The sequence below is a fragment of the Ciona intestinalis genome, chromosome 11 (assembly GCF_000224145.3).
Source record: "Ciona intestinalis chromosome 11, KH, whole genome shotgun sequence".
Taxonomy (NCBI): Eukaryota; Metazoa; Chordata; class Ascidiacea; order Phlebobranchia; family Cionidae; genus Ciona; species Ciona intestinalis.
The window spans coordinates 2076360-2100202 of record NC_020176.2 but is presented as its reverse complement, the minus strand read 5'-3'; the positions used below and the strand labels follow the sequence as shown (position 1 = coordinate 2100202).

The 23843-nt window shown below is 35.2% G+C and overlaps 2 protein-coding genes across 2 annotated transcripts in view; both read right to left on the bottom strand.

Annotated features, from left to right (window-relative positions):
- The window catches only part of LOC100183713 (glycogen [starch] synthase, muscle-like), a 12215-nt gene extending 8878 nt beyond the window's left edge, over positions 1–3337 (bottom strand). The window contains exons 1-5 of the mRNA XM_002125045.5: positions 3148–3337; positions 2104–2285; positions 1437–1475; positions 836–988; positions 447–632 (exon numbers count right to left, since the gene is read on the bottom strand). Of these exons, the coding sequence (XP_002125081.1) occupies positions 447–632; positions 836–988; positions 1437–1475; positions 2104–2285; positions 3148–3208 (621 nt within the window). The 5' untranslated portion in view covers positions 3209–3337. The remainder of the gene's footprint in view (positions 1–446; positions 633–835; positions 989–1436; positions 1476–2103; positions 2286–3147) is intronic.
- A 1633-nt stretch (positions 3338–4970) lies between these two features.
- LOC100176683 (sodium/hydrogen exchanger 9B2-like) lies at positions 4971–23781 on the bottom strand. The gene is made up of 13 exons (XM_002124861.4): positions 23656–23781; positions 22999–23256; positions 22086–22277; positions 21555–21700; positions 17852–17979; positions 15998–16134; positions 14700–14876; positions 13671–13798; positions 12843–12983; positions 10321–10417; positions 8208–8356; positions 7265–7342; positions 4971–7080 (listed from the first exon to the last, which is right to left on the bottom strand). Exons 2-13 carry the CDS (start codon positions 23252–23254, stop codon positions 6613–6615), a joined length of 2097 nt encoding a protein of 698 aa, XP_002124897.1. The 5' UTR covers positions 23255–23256; positions 23656–23781; the 3' UTR covers positions 4971–6612.
- Between the last annotated feature and the right edge of the window lie 62 nt (positions 23782–23843).

The following is a 23843-nucleotide window of genomic DNA, read 5'->3' as shown; positions in this document are numbered from 1 at the left end:
CGCGTAAGTGACCTAAAGTAACCTCGGACGTTACACGCGCGTGATAAACATGACATGCGGTGAACGCAAGATCAGACGCTTTGACCTAGTTTAATACGTTAGATTTTTACGAATGAGTTGAATTAGGTATACGAGTGAGTTTACCTTTATGAACAAGGTATCGCTCTGCATTAATTTTTACGTACGCACGTTGCTGGCCGTCTGGTTACTTAGCGCCGATAATATCGGCCGTTTTTTGCCCTTGCCGATAATCGGTAAATCACCAAAAATGCGACCGATATATCGGCTAACCGATAATCGGTCAGGCTCTACTTTTTATTCTCTATTATCGTCCCATTTGATAGTAACCAAAAAAATTACAAAACTATTTAACTATATCGTCACTAAGGTAAAAAGTGTTAATTGTTAAAAACATGATTGGGAAATATGACACTGCTACAACTTACATTGCTTAAATTGTTGTAGAAATCAACATTAGCAGCACACAAGTATCGTCCCAACAATGTAGCATGGGTGGTGAAAATGGTGGAGATATCAATTTGACGCATCCGGCACATAAGGAGGCCAATACCCGACAACCATTCGTGAAATTGTGCCACGATCACTGATTTCTTGCCACATTGAGCACGGAACTGAAAATTAAAGTTGCAAAAAAAAAAAAAATTAAGTGAAAAATATTTTTTTTGCTAAAAAATGCCTTGGCTATGAAAATATAAATTATCAAAACTAATTAAAAAAAAAATTGCTAAAAAATGATTTAGACATGAAAAAAACCTTCCTAAATACACCACTGCTTTTAAAAAACAAGTATTCTAACTTTCTAAAGCTGTCATACCTCTCCGAGGAACCATGCGGTCAGAAATCCGAACAAAACGCATCTTTTAGCCTCAGTATCATGTTCTGGGATACCAACACCAGTTTTATCGAACATTTCCCATGACCATGTGTTGTACATGTCCCATGCTGTGTCCAAGTTAAACAAAACAACCTATGTATAATTGAAGTATAATTAGCGTGAATTGAATCATTACACAATGTGTGAAACATGGGGTGGAATTTAGACCCAACACCCCGTACTTTACCACATAATGTGTGAAACATGGGGAGGAATTTACACCCAACATCCCGTACTTTACCACATAATATGTGAAACATGGGGTGGAATTTAGACCCAACACCCCGTACTTTACCACATAATGTGTGAAACATGGAATGGAATTTACACCCAACACCCCGTACTTTACCACATAATGTGTGAAACATGGGGTAAAATTACAGTAACATACATGGGAACTCGTAAGCTGGCACAAGGTGTATGAAACGGGACACCCATGTTATAACAACTGTCGTTTTCCAGCCACGCGAAGATAAAGTAAATAACATTCATTTATTCAACGTATAAATGAAACAGTATACACAAAATGCTTGTACATTACCTTGGGGTATCCTTCTATAAGCCAACGCCCAGTTACAACCTAAATAAATATACAAGGATTAAACTGGTGGATTAGTGGAGTTTGGATGCAATATACTATATTATTTGTCAGTGACTGTTGCATATTTGATAAGAATGCATATTATGATGCATTTGAAACTAAATATCATAAATCAAATATATTACTAAACCTAAGAGATTACAAATAGACACTGTAAACAATTGAATTACAATTAGAAACTGCAAAAGAAAGCAATTTATGCTTCTGTTTTAACTATCACAAATCAAATAGTAAAGATTACAATTAGACACTGTCAAGAATTGAAAGACAATTAGACACTGTAAAAAAACAATTTATGATCAAAACATTTAAAAAAAAACAAACCTAATATTAAAAATGATACAAACTTAAAACAAATTTCATTGTCCGATGTCACAGCTCCTAGAATAGGGTTCCTAATAAAACTACAGGTTGCAAATGATTGCAGACATTTTGCGTAATGGTTTTTTAACCATAACTCAAAAACCATTCGAGGTATCTTAACAAAATTTGGTTTTCTGGTCAAAATAACCAAAATTGCAACCGTTTGGAACTCGCAGTTTTATTAGTGACCCCCCCAAAGGGAAGGGATTAATGTTATGAAGTTTACGCCACCAAGCTTATTCACCCCTATATGTTTTTCCCTCATCAGATCCACAGCCCGTTTCATCTGGGGTAAAGATGGCTCCATTTTTTCGACTTCCATCGCGACAAATCTCTCGTTACAGATTCCAATCATACAATAATCCTCTCCCAGTTCCTCGACGGTCGACTCTGCTTTGCTCCGAAGGACAGTGTAGATTCCTCCAACTGTGCAGTAAAATTACTTTGGTTGATTTCTACATTATGCAAGGTAGATCGTTCAAAAATGTTTTTAAAAAAAATGTGTAGTTTCCTCCAACTATGCGATAAAATCACTTTGGTTGGGTTCTACATTATGCAAGGCAGATTGTTAAAAATGTTTCAAATCATAAATGTAGATCCCTTCAACTGTGCGATGGAATTACTTTGGTTGGGTTTTACATTATGCAAGATAGATCGTTCAAAAATGTTTTAAATCGTAAAGTGTAGATCCCTTCAACTGTGCAATGGAATTACTTTGCTATGATTTTACAATTATGCAGAGCAGATAGGTTGAAAATGGTTTAAATCGTAATCGTGTAGATCCAACCAACTGTGCGAAGAAATTACTTTGGTAAAAAGCTACATTACACAGGGCAGATTGGTAACAAATGTTTTAAATCATAATAAACTACATTTGATTAAATGTTTGTATTTTTACAAAACAAGATTTTTAAACACGTCTTTTTTGGGGTGCACATGTGCAGTTGGTAAAAATTGGCTTGCAAAATACATTCCCAAACCACTTTGGTTTATTATTTCATTATTTTTTTATTATTTATTTACATTTGGTTAATTATTTGATAAACTTTTTATTATTTCTTTAAATTTGGTTCATTATTTGATAAATTTTTGTTATTATTTATTTAAATTTGGTTTTTTATTTAATTAGTTTTTCATTATTTATTTAAATTTAGTCATTTTTAATTAGTTACTATGCAGGGACAAACTATATCGTGCATTGCAAAAACTTTGTGAACTAAATCCCGTTTGTAAACAAAATGCAACTGCCATACTCTGCAGACAAGATTTGCTAGCAACATTTTTTCACCTTTATTTGCGACCTCAAGAGCCACCTCAAAGGTGAACAACGCTGGGGCTTCTTCTGCCATCTTGTTTCGTGAAAACCTCGTACTTTCACTTTAATACACACCAAGCAAGAACAGAGTAACAAAGTTTTCTGTTCAGATCATATTTAAATTTTTCTCAGTTAAACAGATCTATAATTAAACAATAGCATTGGTTAGGTAATTAAGCATTAGTTTTTTTCAACTAATTACATTAGTTATATTTTATGCAGCGGATGCATTAGCTTTTTGGCAACAAGTTGTTCAATGTTCGGTTACATACTACAATTGGCACAATTTTTCTGTCCCATCAACTGATATGGATTTTCATTGGTAGCTTATTTACCTTCTAAACACGAGAAATTTACTCCCAGGGGCAAATTTACCCCTGTTTAAGAAATGCTGTTGGAGCATTTTTTAATGCAAGCAAAATCATGACCATTTTTCACTCACACATACAAGTATCATAAGTACATTAATGTAGTACACGCTTATACATTTTTGCAGTATTTTAGGCTTATTCTTCATGCTCATTGTTGGCATGCTCATGCCTGTATAACTTAACAGTACATATAGAAAGATTAAAACTAGCTGTGTGGTTAAATATGCTTTATTTTATTGAATTACAATGAATTAAATGTTAATTTTTGACAATTTAAATTCCAAAAAAATGGCTTTAACATAAAAATAGAAAATTAGTAATTTACTAGATTTATGCATATCAACCAACTATTGGTTTTAATCTCTTTGAACCAACTAACATATAAAATCTGGTCAAAAAAACTAATAATAAACTGTAGTCTGTACTAAAATCTAATCTTCACCGTATTAAAGTTTTTTTTTAAATATACTTTGTTTTTATATATCCATAACAAATCGTCACTCTGCTAAAACATACGCAAAACGTTTTGTGCCTCAGTGTATATATACGTAATACGTTTTGCACGACTGTTGTTTTGTTGTTTACGTACACGAAAAAAAACAAAAAAATGCTGTGTTTATAAACAATCTACGTGTAATCTAGTAAAGTTGCCACTTCATCACTTCTCGCTACCGAAAGACATAGTATATGGCATATACTAACTATATAGCAAGATTCCTATCTGTCTGGCGTTGCAAACTTGACCTTGTGACGTCATCGCATTAACGAAAGTGACATGGTGCTATGTACGTGACCTATGTGACTGACTCTGCAGTCTGCAAAAACCACCGGTATTTCATTGATTTTGCTGAGCTAGGCAGAATCACGACCATGCGATAACACAGAAATATCATATTTCCGAGGTCGTTACCAAGGTGATATTTTCAATTTTCCAGAAATTCAGAATCCATATAAGAATTTCCAGTAAAATATACCGTCTATAAAACTGCCTAAGTTTTTCTAACTGAAACATAACACTCTTTCTAAATTGCCGCTCGAAGCGCTTGCGTATATAGTAACCATGTCCCAATTGCATATCAAAGACTTTTTTAGAAGCAAAAAAACAATTCCTATCACAAACCGTATTATGAAAAGTCATTAAGCAGTCAATACCTACAGATTCGGTTCGTGTTTTAAAGTTTTAACCATGCCAAACTACTACTGCAATAGACTGTTTTGTTCAGAAAAGTTCCTCGCGTTTTATACTCAACAGTTTATGATCTTTTTTGTGATGTGTTCAATCACTTGTACCAATGCAACAGGATTACAGTTGCAAAATTGAAAAGATTTCACGCCACGTTAAACTAATTGTCTATATACAATGATCAGCCAAAGGAAATTAAGTTTTTACGACGATAAACTAAAGTTTAACGCAAGTAATTCTAATTGTCTGGAAGTGCCGTGTAATTTTATGAACCAGATTAAATTCAAGTTTTAAATTAGACTAAGAGCTTCTTAAACTAGTTAGGAAACAAAAACTTTGCTAAATGTAAAAAAACACTAAATGTTTCGTGCTGTGGAAAAGATGGGATACATTTAGCACCTTTAAATACTCATTTTTACCACCAAATGAGACAATAAAATGAAATGAAAATATGTCCCATCTTACCCGCCCTGGTACATATGCAAGTTCATAGTTACTATCCAATTATACCCGAAAAAAGACTGATTGCGTTTTTAGTTTTGAATGTGAGACAGCCGAGAGAAATTTATACCGCAGTGAGACAGCCGAGAGCAACCCAGTCGCCTATACAAATGCAAATAGAATTAAATTCTCTTCAACACAAGTTAAAATAATCGTTCAGAAATCTACCAGCAGCAAAAGGCGCTTTTAAAAGTTACCAAAAGCAATTAAAACGAGCCTTTAAATTTTACCAACAGCAAAGCGGGCTTTCGTTAAATGATTGCGCAATGCAGAAGAGGTGGTACAATTAAGAAGCAATTAAAACAGCTGATGAACCAAAGAACACGCAACTGTACTATAAAGAGCTTAGCCATAGAGGTCTATATGTCCCAATAGGCTATACATGCGCCAACGCCTGCTACGAGCATGGCCAGGGGTAAAATTAGTTCAGGGTGTTTGTTTAGCGTCGGCCAGCTTTGGTTAAGACATTTAATTGCTTTGCTATATAGCATTGCTATATTGTGAAATCTTTGGGTTAGGCAAACAAATTAGTTGGCTATGACTTTGAAAATTACCGCGTTTCCTAGAATGTACATAACAGTGCAAATATATACATATATAGGGCAAATATGTCCACACGTAATCGAGCTAAATAAACCATATCAAGTTATCCTATATGCAACAAGTCAAGTATACAGGCCATTGATCAAATTCTGCCTATGTGTACACAACGGCAGGTTATTAAAATAAAATGAAAACTGCTAAACAGATTTTACGGCTAAATGCTGCATTCACATGCAGGGGTAAAATGGTACATGTTTTTATTATTATCTTTTATTGTCCCAATTTACCGTAAACAAATCATATTTACAGTAACCGTATCCTATACCTCTAAAAACAGCGTTGTTAATCATTAAAACTCGGTTAGGAAATATGAGCAGTAATGTGCCAACGGTATCCATCTTACTCCACAGTACTATATTATAAATCCTTATTTTTACAACTAAAAGGAGTAATAATTTTAGTGCTGAATAGAACAGTGCGACTTCCAAGCGAAAAAGCATGTATATTACCCTAAAAAACGACGTGAACTTTACGACAGAAATAAAATAAGCAGGTTATACCAATTTCTATGATCATGTTATAAATGAATTAAATTACTAAGGAGGAAGTTAGTGTATGCAGTTCACCGTTAAAACCGAATACAGTGCAGTGAAGCAGTGCATACACGCAAATACACGTACATATGTATTTTAGATCGTGATGTATAGGAGTGACTTCAGATTTCATATTCATGAAGAATTATTCGTGTCCATGCAAAACGCGATTTCGATGCTGTTTGATTTCGCTTTCTAATGTAGAAATGTAGAAGCAGTCTTTGTCGCTGCTTCGCACGGTGCTTTTTCATATACGAGTCGTTTCTTCTTTTTCCGCTTCTTCTTTCGAGATTGCTTCGTCGTCTTCCTCTTTTATATTATCAAGATCATGCTCTGCAACATGGAACTCAAGTCCGCTGTGATTTCGGCTCATGGGAGGATGGTTTTTGTGATGTCCGTGATGATGACTGTTATTGTGATGCTTGTGGCCATGCTGTATGTAGTGATGATCGTGATCATTCTGCACGCTTTCAGTGTCTGTTGTAATGTACCCATCGTCGTGAACATCGTGTGCTGGGTCATGCCCCTTTTGTTTAAAGTCTTTACCTCCGCCATCGTTACTACTGTTTTCATTATCGCCCTCGTAAGCTTCGTTATCGTTAGGATTCGGCTCTTCCCCATCCCCAACAGAAAGAAGTTTTGGACCAGCAATTGCAATGCCGAAAGCACCGATCGGAGCAGTGATAAGCGTAGCTAAGACGGCGATAACCAAAATCTAAATGGAGAAGAGGATTATTTCGTCCAAGTTTTTTTTAAGAAGTGCTATATTTTTATTTTATTTTTTTAAAGAAAAACCATGAGGTATAATAACACCCGTGTTATAACGACTGTCATTTTCCAGTCCACAAAAATAAAGCAAATTATATTCAGAAAATAGAACAGGGCAAATAGGCCTATACCTGCTGGCCCCAGTATATCTCTTGTTCAGATTTATTCAGTCTCATGGCTTGGTCGTATGCGGTAGATCCAAGCGCAGCCTGTAAGCAAACAAAGATAGTTTTGATGAGTTTTCGGGAATGCAAAGAAATACAATACAAATTAAACAAATATAGTAGGGCGGGGGAAGATGAGACACCTTACACTTAATATCCAAATATTCCGATCGTGTTTTAAACAATTAACAACGGTATATGGGAGTTGTAGGAATATAATTTTATAATTCTTTTAATTTTTTTGTTTACTACCAAATAGGACGAGAAAATAGAATGAAAGAGTGTCCCATCTTACCCCATTTACTATACAACAAAAATACAAACTGTTGCGTTACATTGGTTTGTGTATATATTATTGTTAGGTAAGATGGATACCGTTATACCACATAATATCCTATACTGTTTAATTGTTTTTTTTAACAATTAAAAACAATCTTTCGTGTGGATACAGTTATATATATTAGGGTGGGGAATATGAGACTCGGGAAACCTTTCCATCCTATTTTCTCGGCGCATTTGGTATAGTAAACAATGAACATTCACCTACAAAGTAACATACATGGTAACTCGTAAGCTGGCACGAGGTGTTAAACCCTTGTGATAACGACTGTCGTTTTCCGGCCACGCGATAACGACAGTCGTTTTCCGGCCACGCGAGGGTGAAGTATATACAAGTTACATTCATTCATTCAAAGAATTATAAAACCGTATCTTTACGACTCTCATAAAACCGTTGCTATTGTTTAAAACAGGATCAGGTTGTTAATAGATATTGTATGCTAAAGGTGTCCCATCTTCCGCCACCCTACTATATATAATTCAGTAAATATTCTTTATTTACATCCAAATAGGACGAGAAAGATAGTCTGACGGCCATCTTATCAAAACATATTCTGTGTTTTTGTTTTACCTGTACGGTGCCTTTCGGTATCCACGCCACAGAAACAAATAACCTTTCCTTCAGTTTTAGATTCAACCCGAAAGTGACCGATGTGGACATCAATAATCGGCCACACATGGCGCACGCGAGTACTGCAAGTCCGAGGCCACATGTGACAGCTGTAAAAAATGTTATACATAAATCCACACATTGAATATGCAAACTTTGCAAAATGTTTACTTAATACAATACAATTGGCACGTGTACGTGTCACGTATGAATGTAACGTATTTATTTTTGCGTACCGGGACCACGACAGTCTTTATATAATACTGTGGGGTAAGATAGGATATACCGTTAGCACATAAGTCCCATATTTTGTGATTCTGATTTGGACGTTTAACAACGCTCTTTTAGAGTCTCGCGAGGCTACGCTTGTATTGTTCTGTACATATGCGTTTCATATATATATATAATAAACGAGTGTAACATAGATCCTCGCGTGGTAGGACAACGACAATCGTTATAACATGGGTGTTCTATTTCATACAACTTGTACCCGCTTACTAATTAGGCGTAGGTTTTTCTGTTTTTAATATTTTTTGGCTTACAATTAAAAAACTTATATTGTAAAGCAATTGTCGATTTTCTTAATAACAAAAAACATGCTTACGCTTCAGCAGTCTACAGTGAAGTTATACTAACAAAAAGATTACAGGCATTAGTTGTACACACAAAGATGCATAAAACGGTACGTGATATACTGCAACCGCCGTTAATTGTAGTTGTCACAACGTTTACCATTTTATCAGCTGTTATTATAAATTACGATTTTGCGTGAGAGTATGTTTACCGTGTGATTAATACCAGGGTCGCACGTCATGGAAAATACCAGAAATTAATAAACGAAGTCCAGTAGGCCGCCATGTTAAAATTTAAAGTGCTCTCTCAGCCAGGTGAACGACACGAGAGGCAGTGAAATTTGACGCCCAGTGTGTAAACAAAACTGATTGCCAGCAATATTTTAATCAAAGACATAACAGTGCGTGTTCGACGTGGTTTTTTGTACTTTTAGTTTACTCTTACGCTTTGTTATAATATAGTAGGGTAGGGAAAAATGGGACACCTTTACTGCATAATATCCAAATATCCTGATCGTGATTTAAACAATTAACAACGGTCTATGGGAGCCGTAAGGATAGAGTTTTTTTCTTTAAAGGGTTCTTTGTTTACTACTAAATGGAACGAGAAATAGAGCTAAACGGTGTCCTATCTTCTCCCACCATATTGTAGAGTAAGAATTGTTTTACATTAAATTTTGAGAGTTTTTTTTTAGGCTTGAAATTTTGCGTATAAAGTATAACTGAAACTGATATTTCAAATCCAATGCAAACAGGCAGTAACGTGAGTGGGAACTGCGGTATAATAAAAATGCATTTACAGCAGCAGCAATTGATCTATTAAGACTTGTATATTTAACAGTTTAACAACTTCGGTAGCTGTTTGCGAACAAACACTATTATGACGTTATATAATATTAACTTAATCTGCATTTAGCTGTACTTGTACAAACAGGTTTAAACACGTTTTTTTAACACATTTTAAAATTGTTAATATTAAAAAAAGTGCAAAAAACGTAAGTGTATTACAAAGTGCGGTGTTATTTATATATGTAAATACGTTTGCTAAAATATTCAATTTATAGTACTGTGGAGAGAGATGTCATATATAGGCTACCGTTTGCACATAAATACCTTATTTCCTGAGTGTGTTTTAAACAATTAACAACGCCGTTTTTAAGTCGCGGGGCTGGGGTTACTTAATTATGTAAATTTTCTTTGTTTACTACCAAATGGGACGTGGAAGAGAGGTAAAAGCCCCATTTCCCCACCGTATAGAAGTATAGGCCCTATACTCTCTATATATACGTTTGCAAAACGCATCTGAGCTTACTATAGTTGTATTCATAACTATACTAAACAGTAACAAACGTATTTAAATGGTGTTTCTAAATAAAAAATCAATACCAAACTGTAATAAAAAAATTAAACTGTAAAAAATACTAAAATGTAAAAAAATACTAAACTGTAAAAAAGTCCTTTAATGTGTTTTTTTTTTGTTAAAACGGATCCAAGATACTTACGATCCATCATTTCAACTTCCACTAAAGTTCCAGTCAGTCCGAAAAGAATTGGTTGAAATATTGTCCACATAAAATGCCAGCTCTTTTCCAGTGGGTGCTGAAATTAAAAATTTTTACTACGAATTCTAAGGTATAGTAGAGTGGGGAAGACAGTATTTTAGCACATAATATCCAAATATCCAAATATCCAAATATGACGATATTTAAACAATTAACAACGGCCTATGGGAGTCGTAAGCATACGGTTTTATAATTCTTCGAATGTTCCTGTTTACTATCAAATGAAACGAGAAAATATAATGTAAAATAGTCCCATTTTTCCCTAACCTACACTCTACAATATTTGTAGGTAAAAGTGTTATGTGTTTTTAATATCTTATATTGTAGGATGGGGGAAGATGGGACACCTTTTTATTCTATTTTCTCGTACATTTTGGTAGCAAACAAAAACATTTAAAAAATTATAAAACCTTGTCCTCGCGACTTTCATAGACCATTGTTAATTGTTTAAAATACGATCAGGATATTTATATATTTCGTGCTAAAGGTGTCCCATCTTCCCCCACCCCACTATACTTAATTTTAAGGTATAGAAATAATAGTATTTTACATGCAAAACCCATGCACAACGATGCAGGCATGCGTCTATGTAAAACCACTACGAAATTTAAGTTCTATTTTTCAACAGGCACAGCATAATTATGCTGTTTCTCAAACACTGATAAAATCGTTTAAAATATACAGGCACTTTGTATATATACGTTGTTATCTTTATAACTTGAAAGCAAACAAGCCAGTAAGTCCCAGTTTAATTCCATCCCCATGTTTAATTACTAGGGTGTTATAAGACCTCAGTACATAAAGTTTGCGTGACAGAGTCTTGATAAACATTAGCCTTTTTTGATCCAGTGAGTGGCGCGGTTAAACTGTTACAACAATTATTCGACTATGGCCTTTGCATTGGTCGCAATGTGTTATCGTACCGTACGAGCTACTGCGTTAATATTTAATTTCTTATAAAGCCTAATTGAAATAGGTCCGATGTCTCTAGCAGTCACGTCGTTGAAGGCAGGGTTCAAATACCACTTTAGTGAGTGATTTACGTGCAAAATGTGAAACGCAGTTTGTGTTATAAATCTTATGGTCAAGGTCTCATACCGCGAGGAATGCCCTGGGAACTGGAACTTCGACCCATTTGTACCTATGTGTGGTATCTACAGTGTTTACATAGACAGCAGCCAGCAAAAAGAACAAATTCCAGTTAACATAGCTTGCGAGCTGGATTATTACATTCTTAAGCAATTTAACAATGTTATCGTGAGATTATATAACAAACGTAAGCAACTTCCTACGGATGCAACATTATTTTTTTGGAACCCTAAAATCAATATTATGTTTTCAATTTAATTTGTTCGGGTATTCTCACGACTCAATACACTTGTTAACAATTTGTTAAACTTTCCGACAAGGGTTTTAGATTCGAGTTACAGAATTTGCTTTTCAATGCGACATAAACGTTTCTATTTGTAGATGTCGGTCGAGTGTTTGCCAATTGACGTTGATTTAATATACGTAAACCTTCGTCAAACAAATTATTGAATAGAAATTGCGCGTATATACGTCCGTTCGGTTTTATACAAAATTTGAATTCAGTTTTGTGCCTGGTATTGAGAAAACCATTGGCTTTAATCTTTCATACAAAAAATACAAAAAGCTTTTTGTTCAATTATTTGGGAAAATGCTTTTATTTGCATGGGCTGTACATATAGAAAACCACAAATTCAGGAGTCATAAACTAACCCAGAAATCAAAGCAATTAAATTTATTGCAATCTGGTTTTAAAAGGTGCGTCCTATATATAGTAGGGTGGGGGAAGGAGACTTTTTTATTCATATTTTTCTTTCCCTTTGTAGTAAACAAAGAACATTTAAAGAATTATAAAACCGTATCCTCATGACTCCTGCTATTTCCTTGTTTTAATTGTTTAAAACACAATCATGATATTGGATATTATGTGCTAAAGGTGTCCCCCACCTTACTATATAGCAGAATGCCGTAAGCTCAAACTATTTATCCGAAAACAGCGTAAAACGTATTTATCTGAAATAGCGGTTTGGTGATTTCTGGTTTTGGGTAAAAATTGGCCCGGGCATGATATTGGGTCCCCGTGTGCTATTGTTTAAGCGGGCCACCACTATGCGTGCGCATTAGGTCGGACCAAATATCATGCCCGGAATAAATTTTATACGATACTGGCTGCAATTTAGCCCTGGTTTTGCTATTATTTACCATTTTTCCAATACATATAGAAAGGTTGGGTAAGACGGTTTCTGCTAACACCTAATATCCCATACTTTTTATAGTCCTGTTTTTACCAATCATAAGGCTAATAGAGCCATATATAATTCTGTAAACATTCTTAGTATTTACTTCCAAATGGGACAGTAAAAGAGAATGAAAACAAGAGCCATCTTATTACCCCAACCTACTTTATAGTTTATGAAACATTTATGACGTCATACCGTTTCTTCTTTCCAGTGCAGTGACGCAGTGAACGACATCACGAGGGCGCAGAGTGCCCCAGCACCGGGTATTCCCCAAATCTCGGTTCCGAAAACAAAAATAATTCCAATACTCAAAAGAAGAAATCCTCGACAAAAATGCTGGAACGAAATAATGTCGGATAAATTGTGTCGCCGTGCTTAAAACAATGCATATAGTAATGTGAAATAGGATGGAACACCTTTGACACATGATGTCCAAATCTTCTGATCGGGTTTTAAACAATTAAGGGAGTCGTGAGGATATGGTTTTATAATTCTTAAAATGGTCTAGCAATGAGAGTCGTGAGGATATGGTTTTATAATTCTTTAAATGTTCTTTGTTTAGTACCAAATGGGACGAGACAATAGAATGAAAAAGTGTCCCATCTACCCTTTGTTATGCACGTAATTATAAATCACGGTTAAATCAGTAACCCAACGCATTTTTGTATGTCATCCGTCTGTATACATATAAATCGTTTCGCCAGAGCTATACTGAAGCGTGAACAGACACTTGTACTTTGAACACACAGTTACAGGTAGTGTGTACAGTACAACATTTGCAAAGGTTAATCTGCATTGCGCACAAATACAAAGGTTTGTGTCTTACGCCTAAAAGCCAAGGTTTAATTTCGCCATTAAATTTGATCACCCACAAAGTAACATACATGGTAACTCGTAAGCTGGCACGAGGTGTAGTACAACGACTGTCTTTTTCCGGCCACGCGAGGAAAATATGTGCCAAAAGTGTTCCATCTTACCCCACCCTACTATATTATCATTGTATACGTCATTTAAGAGTCTTACCCTGTATCTCATCTTCCTCGATGGAATGTACGATATCAACATCCCGAGAACGAGTCCGGATATGATACCAATGATCACTTCAATAATTGCTCCGCCAATTTCTTTACCTATGTTTGAGGTACTGCCTCCTGAAACAGTATAATATAATAATAACTTGATCTGCTTCTTTAACTACGGTAGCGAAGATTTAGAAATATTTTAAACGAAAAGACAGGATATAGAGAAAAATAAACAGTTGTTAAAACACGCTTACATTAAAATTTACATTTGGTTGGAAGAAAATAAGCGCGGTCGCTACACCATAGCAGACAAACGAGCCATTCATGTTTAATTATTAATAAGATAAATTTCTAATAAAAAAAAATTACTTTATCCTCGCGTCGCCGGAAAACAAAAGTCGTCATAACACGAGTGTTCTGTTTCATACACCTCGTGCCAGCTTACGAGTTACCAAGTATATTACTTTGTAGGTTATATTTTAGAGACTGATAATTTGAAAAACCCATTAGTGTTGTAGCAATTGCCGTTAAGTGTCTTGCCCAAGGATACATACGCCCACAATGGTAGCAGCGACAAGCCGTGAACCCATTACCTCTGAGTTACAGGCAGACGCGCTGGCCACTTTGATAAGCGCCAGTAAGAATATTTCCTTTGTACTTAATTCGTTTTCTAGCTTTTTCGTTTCAACTAAAATGTCTTACAATTTAAACAACCAATAAAAGACACTGGCCAAGCCTCGAAGTTGTACCCTTTGGCCAAGAGACAGGCGCCGTAGCAACTGGATAATGGCGCCGCGCACAAACCAGACAAAGTTATTTACATAACGTCATAATTATTGTTTTTTACAGGTAACGTCATAATCATTGTTTTTTTACAAGTAACGTCATAATCATTGTTTTTTCAAGCTTAAATTAACTGTAAAGTCTGAAGTGAATGATAAACAAAACAGCGCAATCGAAATTTAACCACTGTATGACGTCATTTATCACTTTATGACGTCATAGCGTTCTTTGTTCTAGGAAAACTTACCTCCGTGTATTGATGTAGTGTTAGTCACATTGAAGAAAGTAGTAGCTTCATACGAAGCCGTTGTCATACCGTCATAAGTATCTGTACCACCACCGAAAAATGTTTGTGACATGTACTCGACAATTTCTTCTTCCAGGCCCCCTGGTATAGCGATTCCCAGCAGAACGGTAAAACCAGCTGAATATAAAAGTAAACGAATAAAACCGCAGTTTTTAGTTACTTTGTGGCGCTCGATGGCGAAATAAAGTAAATGAACAGTCGTAAATTGTGTTGTGTAAGAAATAAAGTAAATGAAAACGTGAATAATTCCGTGTAGGAAATAAAATAAACGAAACATGATTAATTTTGTGTAAGAAATAAAGTAAAGGAAAACAAGATTAATTTTGTGTAAGAAATAAAGTAAATGAAAATGTGAATTACGTTGTGCAAGAAATGTTAAAGAAAACGATTGAAACCGCAGTGTTTAGTTACTTTGTGGAGGTTGATGGCAAAATAAAGTAAATGAATACGTGATGTTTAAGGTTGAGCAAGAAAGTAAATTAACAGTCGTGATTAATGCCGTTGAAGTAATAAAGTAAATGAACAGTCATGATTAATGTTGTTAAGTAATTGCAAAACCCACTCATAAAACCATTGCTTAATCCTTTACAATAAATTCCATGACGCATATTGGCCCAGGTGAGACATTGTTGATTTTTTAAGAAAACTAAAACCACAAGTTGCTCACGAAAACATAAAGTAATTTTCGAAAACTTTCGTTGCTCATAATTACAAAAAAACAAACAGTTTTTGAAGTATAGTAGGGTGGGGGAAGATTTTTACTTCATTTTCTTGTCCCATTCGGTAGTTAACAAGGAACATTCAAAGAAATATGAAACCGTATCCCCACGACCACGGCCTATATAGACCTTTGTTAATTGTTTAAAACACGATCAAGATATTTTAATGTTATGTGCTAAAGGTGTCCCATCTTCCCCTACCCTACTATATATTGCAACATACGCACCCTCTAAAAAAGTATTTATCTTACCCCACAGTACTACATATGTTTTCGAGTTATCCAATTTTATCTGTGCGAATTCAGCAGATATGCCAAAAAATAACCAAAAAAAATCTACACATTCTCGAATTATACCATAAATCTGTTTTTATGTCGGAATTTATAAAAAATTGGCGAATTCACCGATTGCAAGTACGAAAAAAAGCTAAAATTTAACTAAAAATCCTACGCAATTACAAATCATACAATAGGCCTAAATTTATTTTTGTGAAAATGGGCAAAAAGTTGGCGAATTTACCGATTGCAAGAACGTCGTCAATCCCCGAGGCGGCCATCACCAAAGAGGGGACGCCTTTCGCCACTCCAAGTCCCTTCCCTTGGAGAATAATAAGGGAAGGAATCACAACAGCAGGTGAAACGGCTGCAATCATGAATCTAAAAATAAACCATAAAAATGTTTATCGTAAGACAGATTCGTACAGTGAATTTTTAAGGCTCGAACAAGATGTAGCAATAAAGAAGAATAGAAAAGTTTTAAATTAATATAGTAGGGTGGGGAATATGGCACACCTTTTCACTCTATTTTCTCGCCCTAATTGGTAGTAAACAAAGAATATCAAAGAATTATAATACCGTATCCTCACAACTTTCATGGACCGTTGTTAGTTGTTTAAAATATAATCAAGGTATTTTAATACTATGTGTATGTGCTAAAGGTGTCCAATCTTACCCCATAGTACTATATATAGAACACGACAAAAGGCACTCAATTTATGAGTTTATATATAGTATTTGATTAGTTACTAGACGCACGTATAGTTTTATATGTATTTGGTTCTGACTCCCCGTAAGAAATTTCGCAATGAAGTTATATTTACTCATTTTTATAGCTACAGTGGTATAAAGGCCCACGAATGTATTGTGAACGCAGTCAATATTTTGTGCGTGTTTATTACGTAATAACTGCAGAGACCCAATCAAAACACAGCGTTGTTTTTGTTTTTATCTCCCCTCGCCACGATTCGAACCCGTATCATCCGGGTCAAATAAGTAGGGATTTTCAAGTTTAAAGGCCTCCCATTATGTTTAAGTGGGATTTTGGCACGCGTAAGTAGAACCTGCAAGTGTCTTGTCCTATTCTACCAACATAACTGGCCAGATTATTGCGACTAACCCTTATAATCTTAAGTGACTGCTTTCCTTCGATAAGCATACAAGTGCAGTCACTTTGTTACGTCATAATGCCGATTATGACGAACAAAGGAATATGGCAGGCAATGAAAAACACTCTTTTAGTTAATTGCAGCTTGACTTTAAATAAATAAATTTTGAATTCTCAAAACTTTTAACTGTTGGTTAAATAAATGTTGTAACAGCCGGCGCATGTACGTCATTTTAAAGTACAAGCATGCTATTGTTCAAACCTATGTCTACACGGTTTCAGAACTGCGGTGATTATTTTAGGCTATGGTAAATTTAAAGTAAATAAAAAAGCATAGAATGCTTTTGGCGGTCGAATTAAAAGCTTTGTGATTTGGGTGTTTTTGGTTACGTTAACACACCTACGGTGGTTGCACCTTGGTGATATTATACAGTAATTTACACGTTATTTCCAAGTATACGCTATTGTGTAAAACTGAAGTTTTTTAGTCAGCGGTTATCGGCAAATGAATATAATGTATAAACTGCTGAATAAATAGTGTGTGTGTGCGTCAGTACTTAGCCAAAATGGATTAAAAAGTCTACCTAAAAATGACGGCATAAAAAGGGTAAAAAAGGGTTATAAAAAAAACTACACAGAAATATAGTAGGTATAGGGGTATGATGACCATGTTTCATTCTCTTTTCCCGCATTTTGTTACTAAGCAAAATATGTTTACAAAACCACACGTGTGTATATAGTAGGGTGGGGGAGATGGGACACTTTTCATTCTATTTTCTCGTCCTATTTTGTAGTAAAAACCGAATGTTCAGTCAAATATAAAACCGTATCCTCACGACTCCCATAGACCATTATTAACTGTTGAAAACACGATCAAGTTATTTCGATTGTTGAAAACACGATTATAAAATATGTAACTTTCTGTGCCAACGATAGCCATCTTACCCCACAGTACATATACTTTATTTTAATTAACTTTTTTGCACTTACCCCATCATGAAACTCCAAATGAACGGAAATCCTAGGATGAGATAAGCTGTAATACCAATGGTAACGGTCTCCGCGATGCAAGGCATGAACGCCAATCTAATGACTGCCCATTTCACCTTAGCCATTGCCTGTAAAAAAAAACAAAAAATGAAATTGTAGCTGAAGCTGTATTACTACGTGATTACTCCGACTACGTGATGTAGTGTGGGAAAATATGGGACATCTCTTTATTGTATTTTTCGTCCCATTTGGTAGTAAACAAAGAACATTCTAAGAATTATAAAACTGTATTCTCACGAATCCCATATAGACTGTTATTAATTTCCTTAAAACACGATCAGGATATTTGGATATTATGTGCTAAAGGTGTCCCATCTTTCCCCACACTAGCATATAAGAATGTTTGTTATAACATTTTGATACAACAGCCATTGAAGCCGACCACAGCTATTTCACTGCAAGCAGAAATTGCCCATAATACTGTTGGTTAAGAATGGATAGTGCTGTTAACTGAATCCGGCATTTCTTGGTCGTGTTTTGAACAGTAAACAACGCTATTTTAGAGTCGTAAGGGTGTGCCGTTATATAGTTCGCTAAATAATATTTATTCCCATCAAATGGGACGAAAAAGGAGAATTGCAACATGTCCCATCTTACCCCACTCCACTATATTATACCCCAAAGGTGGCTGTACACAGTATCCGGCATGCGAATTTGCTTGCGAAGTCGTATGCAAACCCATTACCGAGTTCCGCATGCAGCAGCGAAATCCCGACAAATTCCGGATACTGTGTACAGCCACCTTAAGCGTTATGTGAAAAAAAATGTTTGCATTTTTCAGAGTTCTTAAGGTAGTGAGAAAATGTTATAGAGTTTGTTTTACCCTAGGTCACATGCCATTTTCATTGTAGTAATAAGTCACCTGTTTTTTTCATTGTCATGTATCTCACCTGACTATTTAAGTGCTTTTGTACTACGTAATGTCATATGATGGCTTACTGTATTGTTTTGATAATGTAAATAGCGTGATATTATATGACTCCATACCATTATTGTACTATGGGGTAAGATGGGATACCGTTAAAATCTAAACCCGTATTTCCTGATCGTGTTTTGAAAAATTAACAACTGTTAGGGATACAATAGTATACTTCTGGTAATATTCTTTGTTTATTATAAATTGGACAAGAAGCACACATGTCCCATTTTACTCCAACTAAAATAAATATGTCCCATTTTACCCCAACTAAAATAAACGTGTCCCATTTTACGCCAACTAAAATAAACGTGTCCTATTTCACCCCAACTAAAATAAACGTGTCCCATTTTACCCCACCTAACAATACCACTAAAACAACGGTAGGCCTATACCGTTTGCTAGTTAAAAGTTGTAACGGCAAGCTAAATACCATACAAGCCAACATTTACCGAATCGAACCACATGGTAATTTCGCTTTATGTTGCGGATATTTTATATGCTAATTTATTCAGTCGTTTACGCTTAACCACTTGAGTGTATATTTTAACGACTTCCGATTTATGGCTGGACCTTTTTATGTTGTGTATATTTTTCTAAGCTTCGATTTCGTGTGTGAAGAGATAAATAACAGTTACGTTATATAGTCTAAAGTTGACAACGACGTATTAAAAATGAGACACCTTTGGCACATAATGTCCAAATACCCTGATCGTGTTTTAAACAATTAACAATGGTCTATGGGAGTTGTAAGGATACGGCTTTGGATATTCATTCTTACAACCAAAAGGGTCGCAAAAATAGAAAAAAAAGGTGTCCCATCTTTTCCCACCCTACTGTATACGGATTTAAAGACAAATGTCTCACCTTTCCCCACTCTAATATATATAAACGGATTTAAAGACAAATGAAAACGTATGTTATACTGTCTAAGTGACCATTACAACGTATACAGTTCTAATTCGTCTTTTGTTTGAAATGGGATTGTCGTAATTGTTTAGTGCTGAGTTTTCTCTGATGCCACAATGTTTGCGTCTGATAAAGCAATGTTTGTCGGCCTAGCAAGGTAACGATACGGGCAAAGGTGTTTTGAGATAAGCGGTCCACACATCCTAACCAACCAAATAGTACTGGCAAAAAAACATTGCAGAGTCATCAAATTCTTTGAACGAAAAGCACCCGCTCCGTGTTTAAAAGTAAACATGTTTTCGATAGGCAAGATAAAACTCACTCATAAAACAGCGGCGGTGGTTTTCTAATCCACACGAACGGAAGTTTTGCACACGTTCATTTCCAATTTGTTTTTCTATGGGTAGTTAAGACCGATTTCCAGTAAAACTTGCTTTTAGACTGGAATGTGTTATAGAGATAGCAATACTAGACTGTTCCCAAATACACGATTTAGTCTTAATGAAATAAAATTCTAGTTTATTTAATTTAAAGTGATTATTTTGCACGTCGGTCAAAAACGTGTTAAATACTTTTATCAGAACTTAAAACTATGTTTTAACCGTTGATAGTTAAATAGTTATTCGAGCGAATAGTTTCCACTACAAACGAAATTTACTTGTAATTTTAACTTGTTAACCCAAACCATAGAAGTTTTTTTGTAAACAAACGAAATTACACATTTTTCGAAACGTGGTAACAGATAAAAGTGCGAATTTTGACGAAAAACCATATTAAATTTTTAAAGTTCTCGCTATTTTAATAATCTGGCTTGGCGCTTTGGCAAACATAGTTGCTCGACACGGATTCGTTGTACGTTAAGTTCCAATATTTATCCTATCGGTAAATCAAAGGTGCAGATGTGGAATCGTATGGAGCGAAATTGCGTATGTCTGCTGCGTTACAGTGTCCACATTTCGTTTTAAAAACGTTTATTGTATGAAATATAGCACTGCGGGGTAAGATAGGACATTTTTAGAACCAATATTCAAACATACTGATCGTGTTTTAAACAATTAACAGCGGTCTATGGGAGTTATGGGGAAAGGGTTTTAAAATTCCTCGAATATTCTTTGTTTACTAAAAATAGAACAAACAAAAATATGTCCCACATTGCCCCACCTTACCATATTGCCCCCCACGCACTAATTTTGTAAGATAAATTAGAACATTTAAAACAAAGTTTAAACTTTTCTTAAAACCTAGAAGCATCTGTATACCACATAGGCAGCCATACAACAATACCAATGACCCGTAGTTATATAATATGGTAACTCGTATAAAGAGGAGTTTGAAAACAGAACTTCCACGTTATAACGTATTTCGCTGTCGCGTTATGTGGAGATTATAAATGTTATAGTGGGGTGGGAAAAGATCGGACATATTTTCATTCTATTTTCTCGTCCCATTTAGTAGTAAACAAAAAAAAATTCCAAGAATTATAAAACTGTATCCTCACGACTGCCATTGACCGTCGTTTATAAATGTTTAAAACACGATCAAGATATTTGGATATTACATGCTAAAGCTGTCTCCCAACTGTATTATATAGTAGGGTGGGGAAAGATGGAAACCTTTACCACATAATATCCAAATATCCTGATTGTGTTTCAAACAACTAACAACGGCCTTTGGAATCGCCAGAATATGGTTTTATAATTCATTGAATTTTCTTTGTTTTCAACCAAATGGGAAGAGAAAGTAGAACAAATATGGATCCCATCTTCCCCCAACGTACTGTATATTTGTTTGTATTCTTTTATACAGAATTAGACTTACTTCAGGGTCGATTTCCAAGCCTGCTCTTGTTAGAATTACAGTCAATGATAGTTCTCGAAGAGATCGACTGACATCAACATTTATATGGTGGGCTATGTTCAAAGGTGCTGGGAGATTCTTCAGAGCCAAACCCATTAGCAGCGAAGCTGTGAAAAGTCAAATCAGATTCGACTTTTACTTGAAAACTGATTTGACGCAACGCGAACTGCTTTGTGAATACAATATTTGGAATTTGTGAAGATTTGTGCAATATTTAAAAAAAAATTGAAAATTTCTGTAATTATAATTTAGGGAGATTTTTGTAAATTTTCCGTAAATATAATATTTAAAAAAATTAAAAATTGCTGTGAATATAATATTAAGAAATTTTTGTAAATTTTCTGTGGACAATATTCTGAAAATTTCGTAAATTTCGTAAATTTCGTAAATTTTTTTTCGGAAAATTTTTCTTAAATTTTCAATAAATACAATCTTGAAAAAATTTTGCGTAGTTTTTTTGAGACAACAGGCTGTAAAAAAACTAACACCTACCGAGCAGGGGTGGCAGGGGCGGTAACCCTTTCGGAGTTGGGATTTTCACGAAGAGTATTTCGGCCGTAAAGCAAAGCATTATGGTAAGAACAAGTCCGAACGTTTGGCCGGTATGGACGTCTAGTTTAAATGGAGTCATTCTCTCTGGAATCAGCGCCCACACTGCGCCGTAGAATCCGCACATTACGAGAACTGGAAAGAAATTTACAAATATGATCTTAATATATTTAATTATAGTGGGGCGGGGTAAGATGGGATAAGTTTTCACTCTCTTTTCCATCCCATTTAGTTTAAAACAAAGAATATTTACAGAATTAAATCACTGTAGGTATACTCACTACTCAAAAACAACGGTTGATCAAAACACAATCAGGAAATATGGGATTTAGGTGACAACATATCCCATCTTACCCCACAGTTTAAATATGAGACAAAAACGAGCCAAAACACAAAAGTTTAACCATTTATCGGATGGACATTTCTCTGAGTTAAAGAGAACTGTAAAAATCAAGTCATTTGCAGAACATAATATAAATTTATATTTATCTCTTCGAACACACTAGCAAAGATCAAAATACTTACACCACGGCAAGCAATTGGTGCTATAAAAACGTAACGGACAAAAATCAAGCTTAACTAATTATTTAATAAGGAATATATAGTATAGGTGCAGTTAAAATAGGGCACCTTTTTATTCTATTTTTCTGTCCCATTTGCTAGTAAACAGAAGTAGTTATAGAAATAAAAAAAGACGTATCGTTATATACGAATCTTATAGAGCGTTGTTGATTGTTTAAAACACGATCAGAATATTTGGATATTATGTGAAAAAGGTGTCCTATCTCCCCCCACCCTACCATACATTTTCGCGTAAATGGCATACTCAGTCTTTTATTCAATTAGATTTACTTACACCACGTTAGCCATTTTGCCCAACGACCCCTCGGGGGCCACAAGCGCTGTTTCCAGGTCGGGGGTCCGCTTGGGACGTCTTCGTCCACGGTAGTCGTAGAAGGGGTCGCTTCCGGTGTCAGCTCGTTTGAGCTGGTAGAAGGTGTACCGAAGCCTTGACCACTGGTTGAGTGGCTCTTACCATGGATACGGTCGTCGCTGAAATCCACGCCAGAATCAGCACGAACGAGAGTCGAAGTCGAGGTGGAAGAAAACATACCTGGGGAAAAAGTATTTAAGTTAGATATAAAGTAGGGTATGGGATGGGACACATTTTCATTCTTTTCTCGTCTCATTTGGTACAAAAACAAACAGTTTTGAAAGAATTATAAAACCGTATTCTCACGACTCCCATAGGCCATTGTTAATTGTTTAAAACACGATCAGGATATTTGAATATTATGTGCTGAAGTTGTATCGTTTTCCTCCACCACACTATAATGTTTTAATATTAATATGTACAAAAAATACAAAGATAAAATTTTTTAAAGGGTTTATTTTTGGGGAGTACTTTCGTAAACTATAATAAGTGCCGGTAAAATCTGAAAAAAAGACATTAAAGTTTCTAAAATTAAAAAAAAGGTTTATAAAACTAAGCCATTTATTTTATTCAACTTACCGAATTCAAATGGTTGAACGAAATATCGAACGCAGAATGCTTGGGCTCATACGTCCATGCCTATATATATATATAGCCTAAACCACACGTCCTTATCTTGCCTTCTTTGCTCGATTAGTTCTTTCCCTAAGTTTACCTAACGTCTGTTTGCGTATGTGTTAGTTATTGTACTAATTACGCCCAAGCTC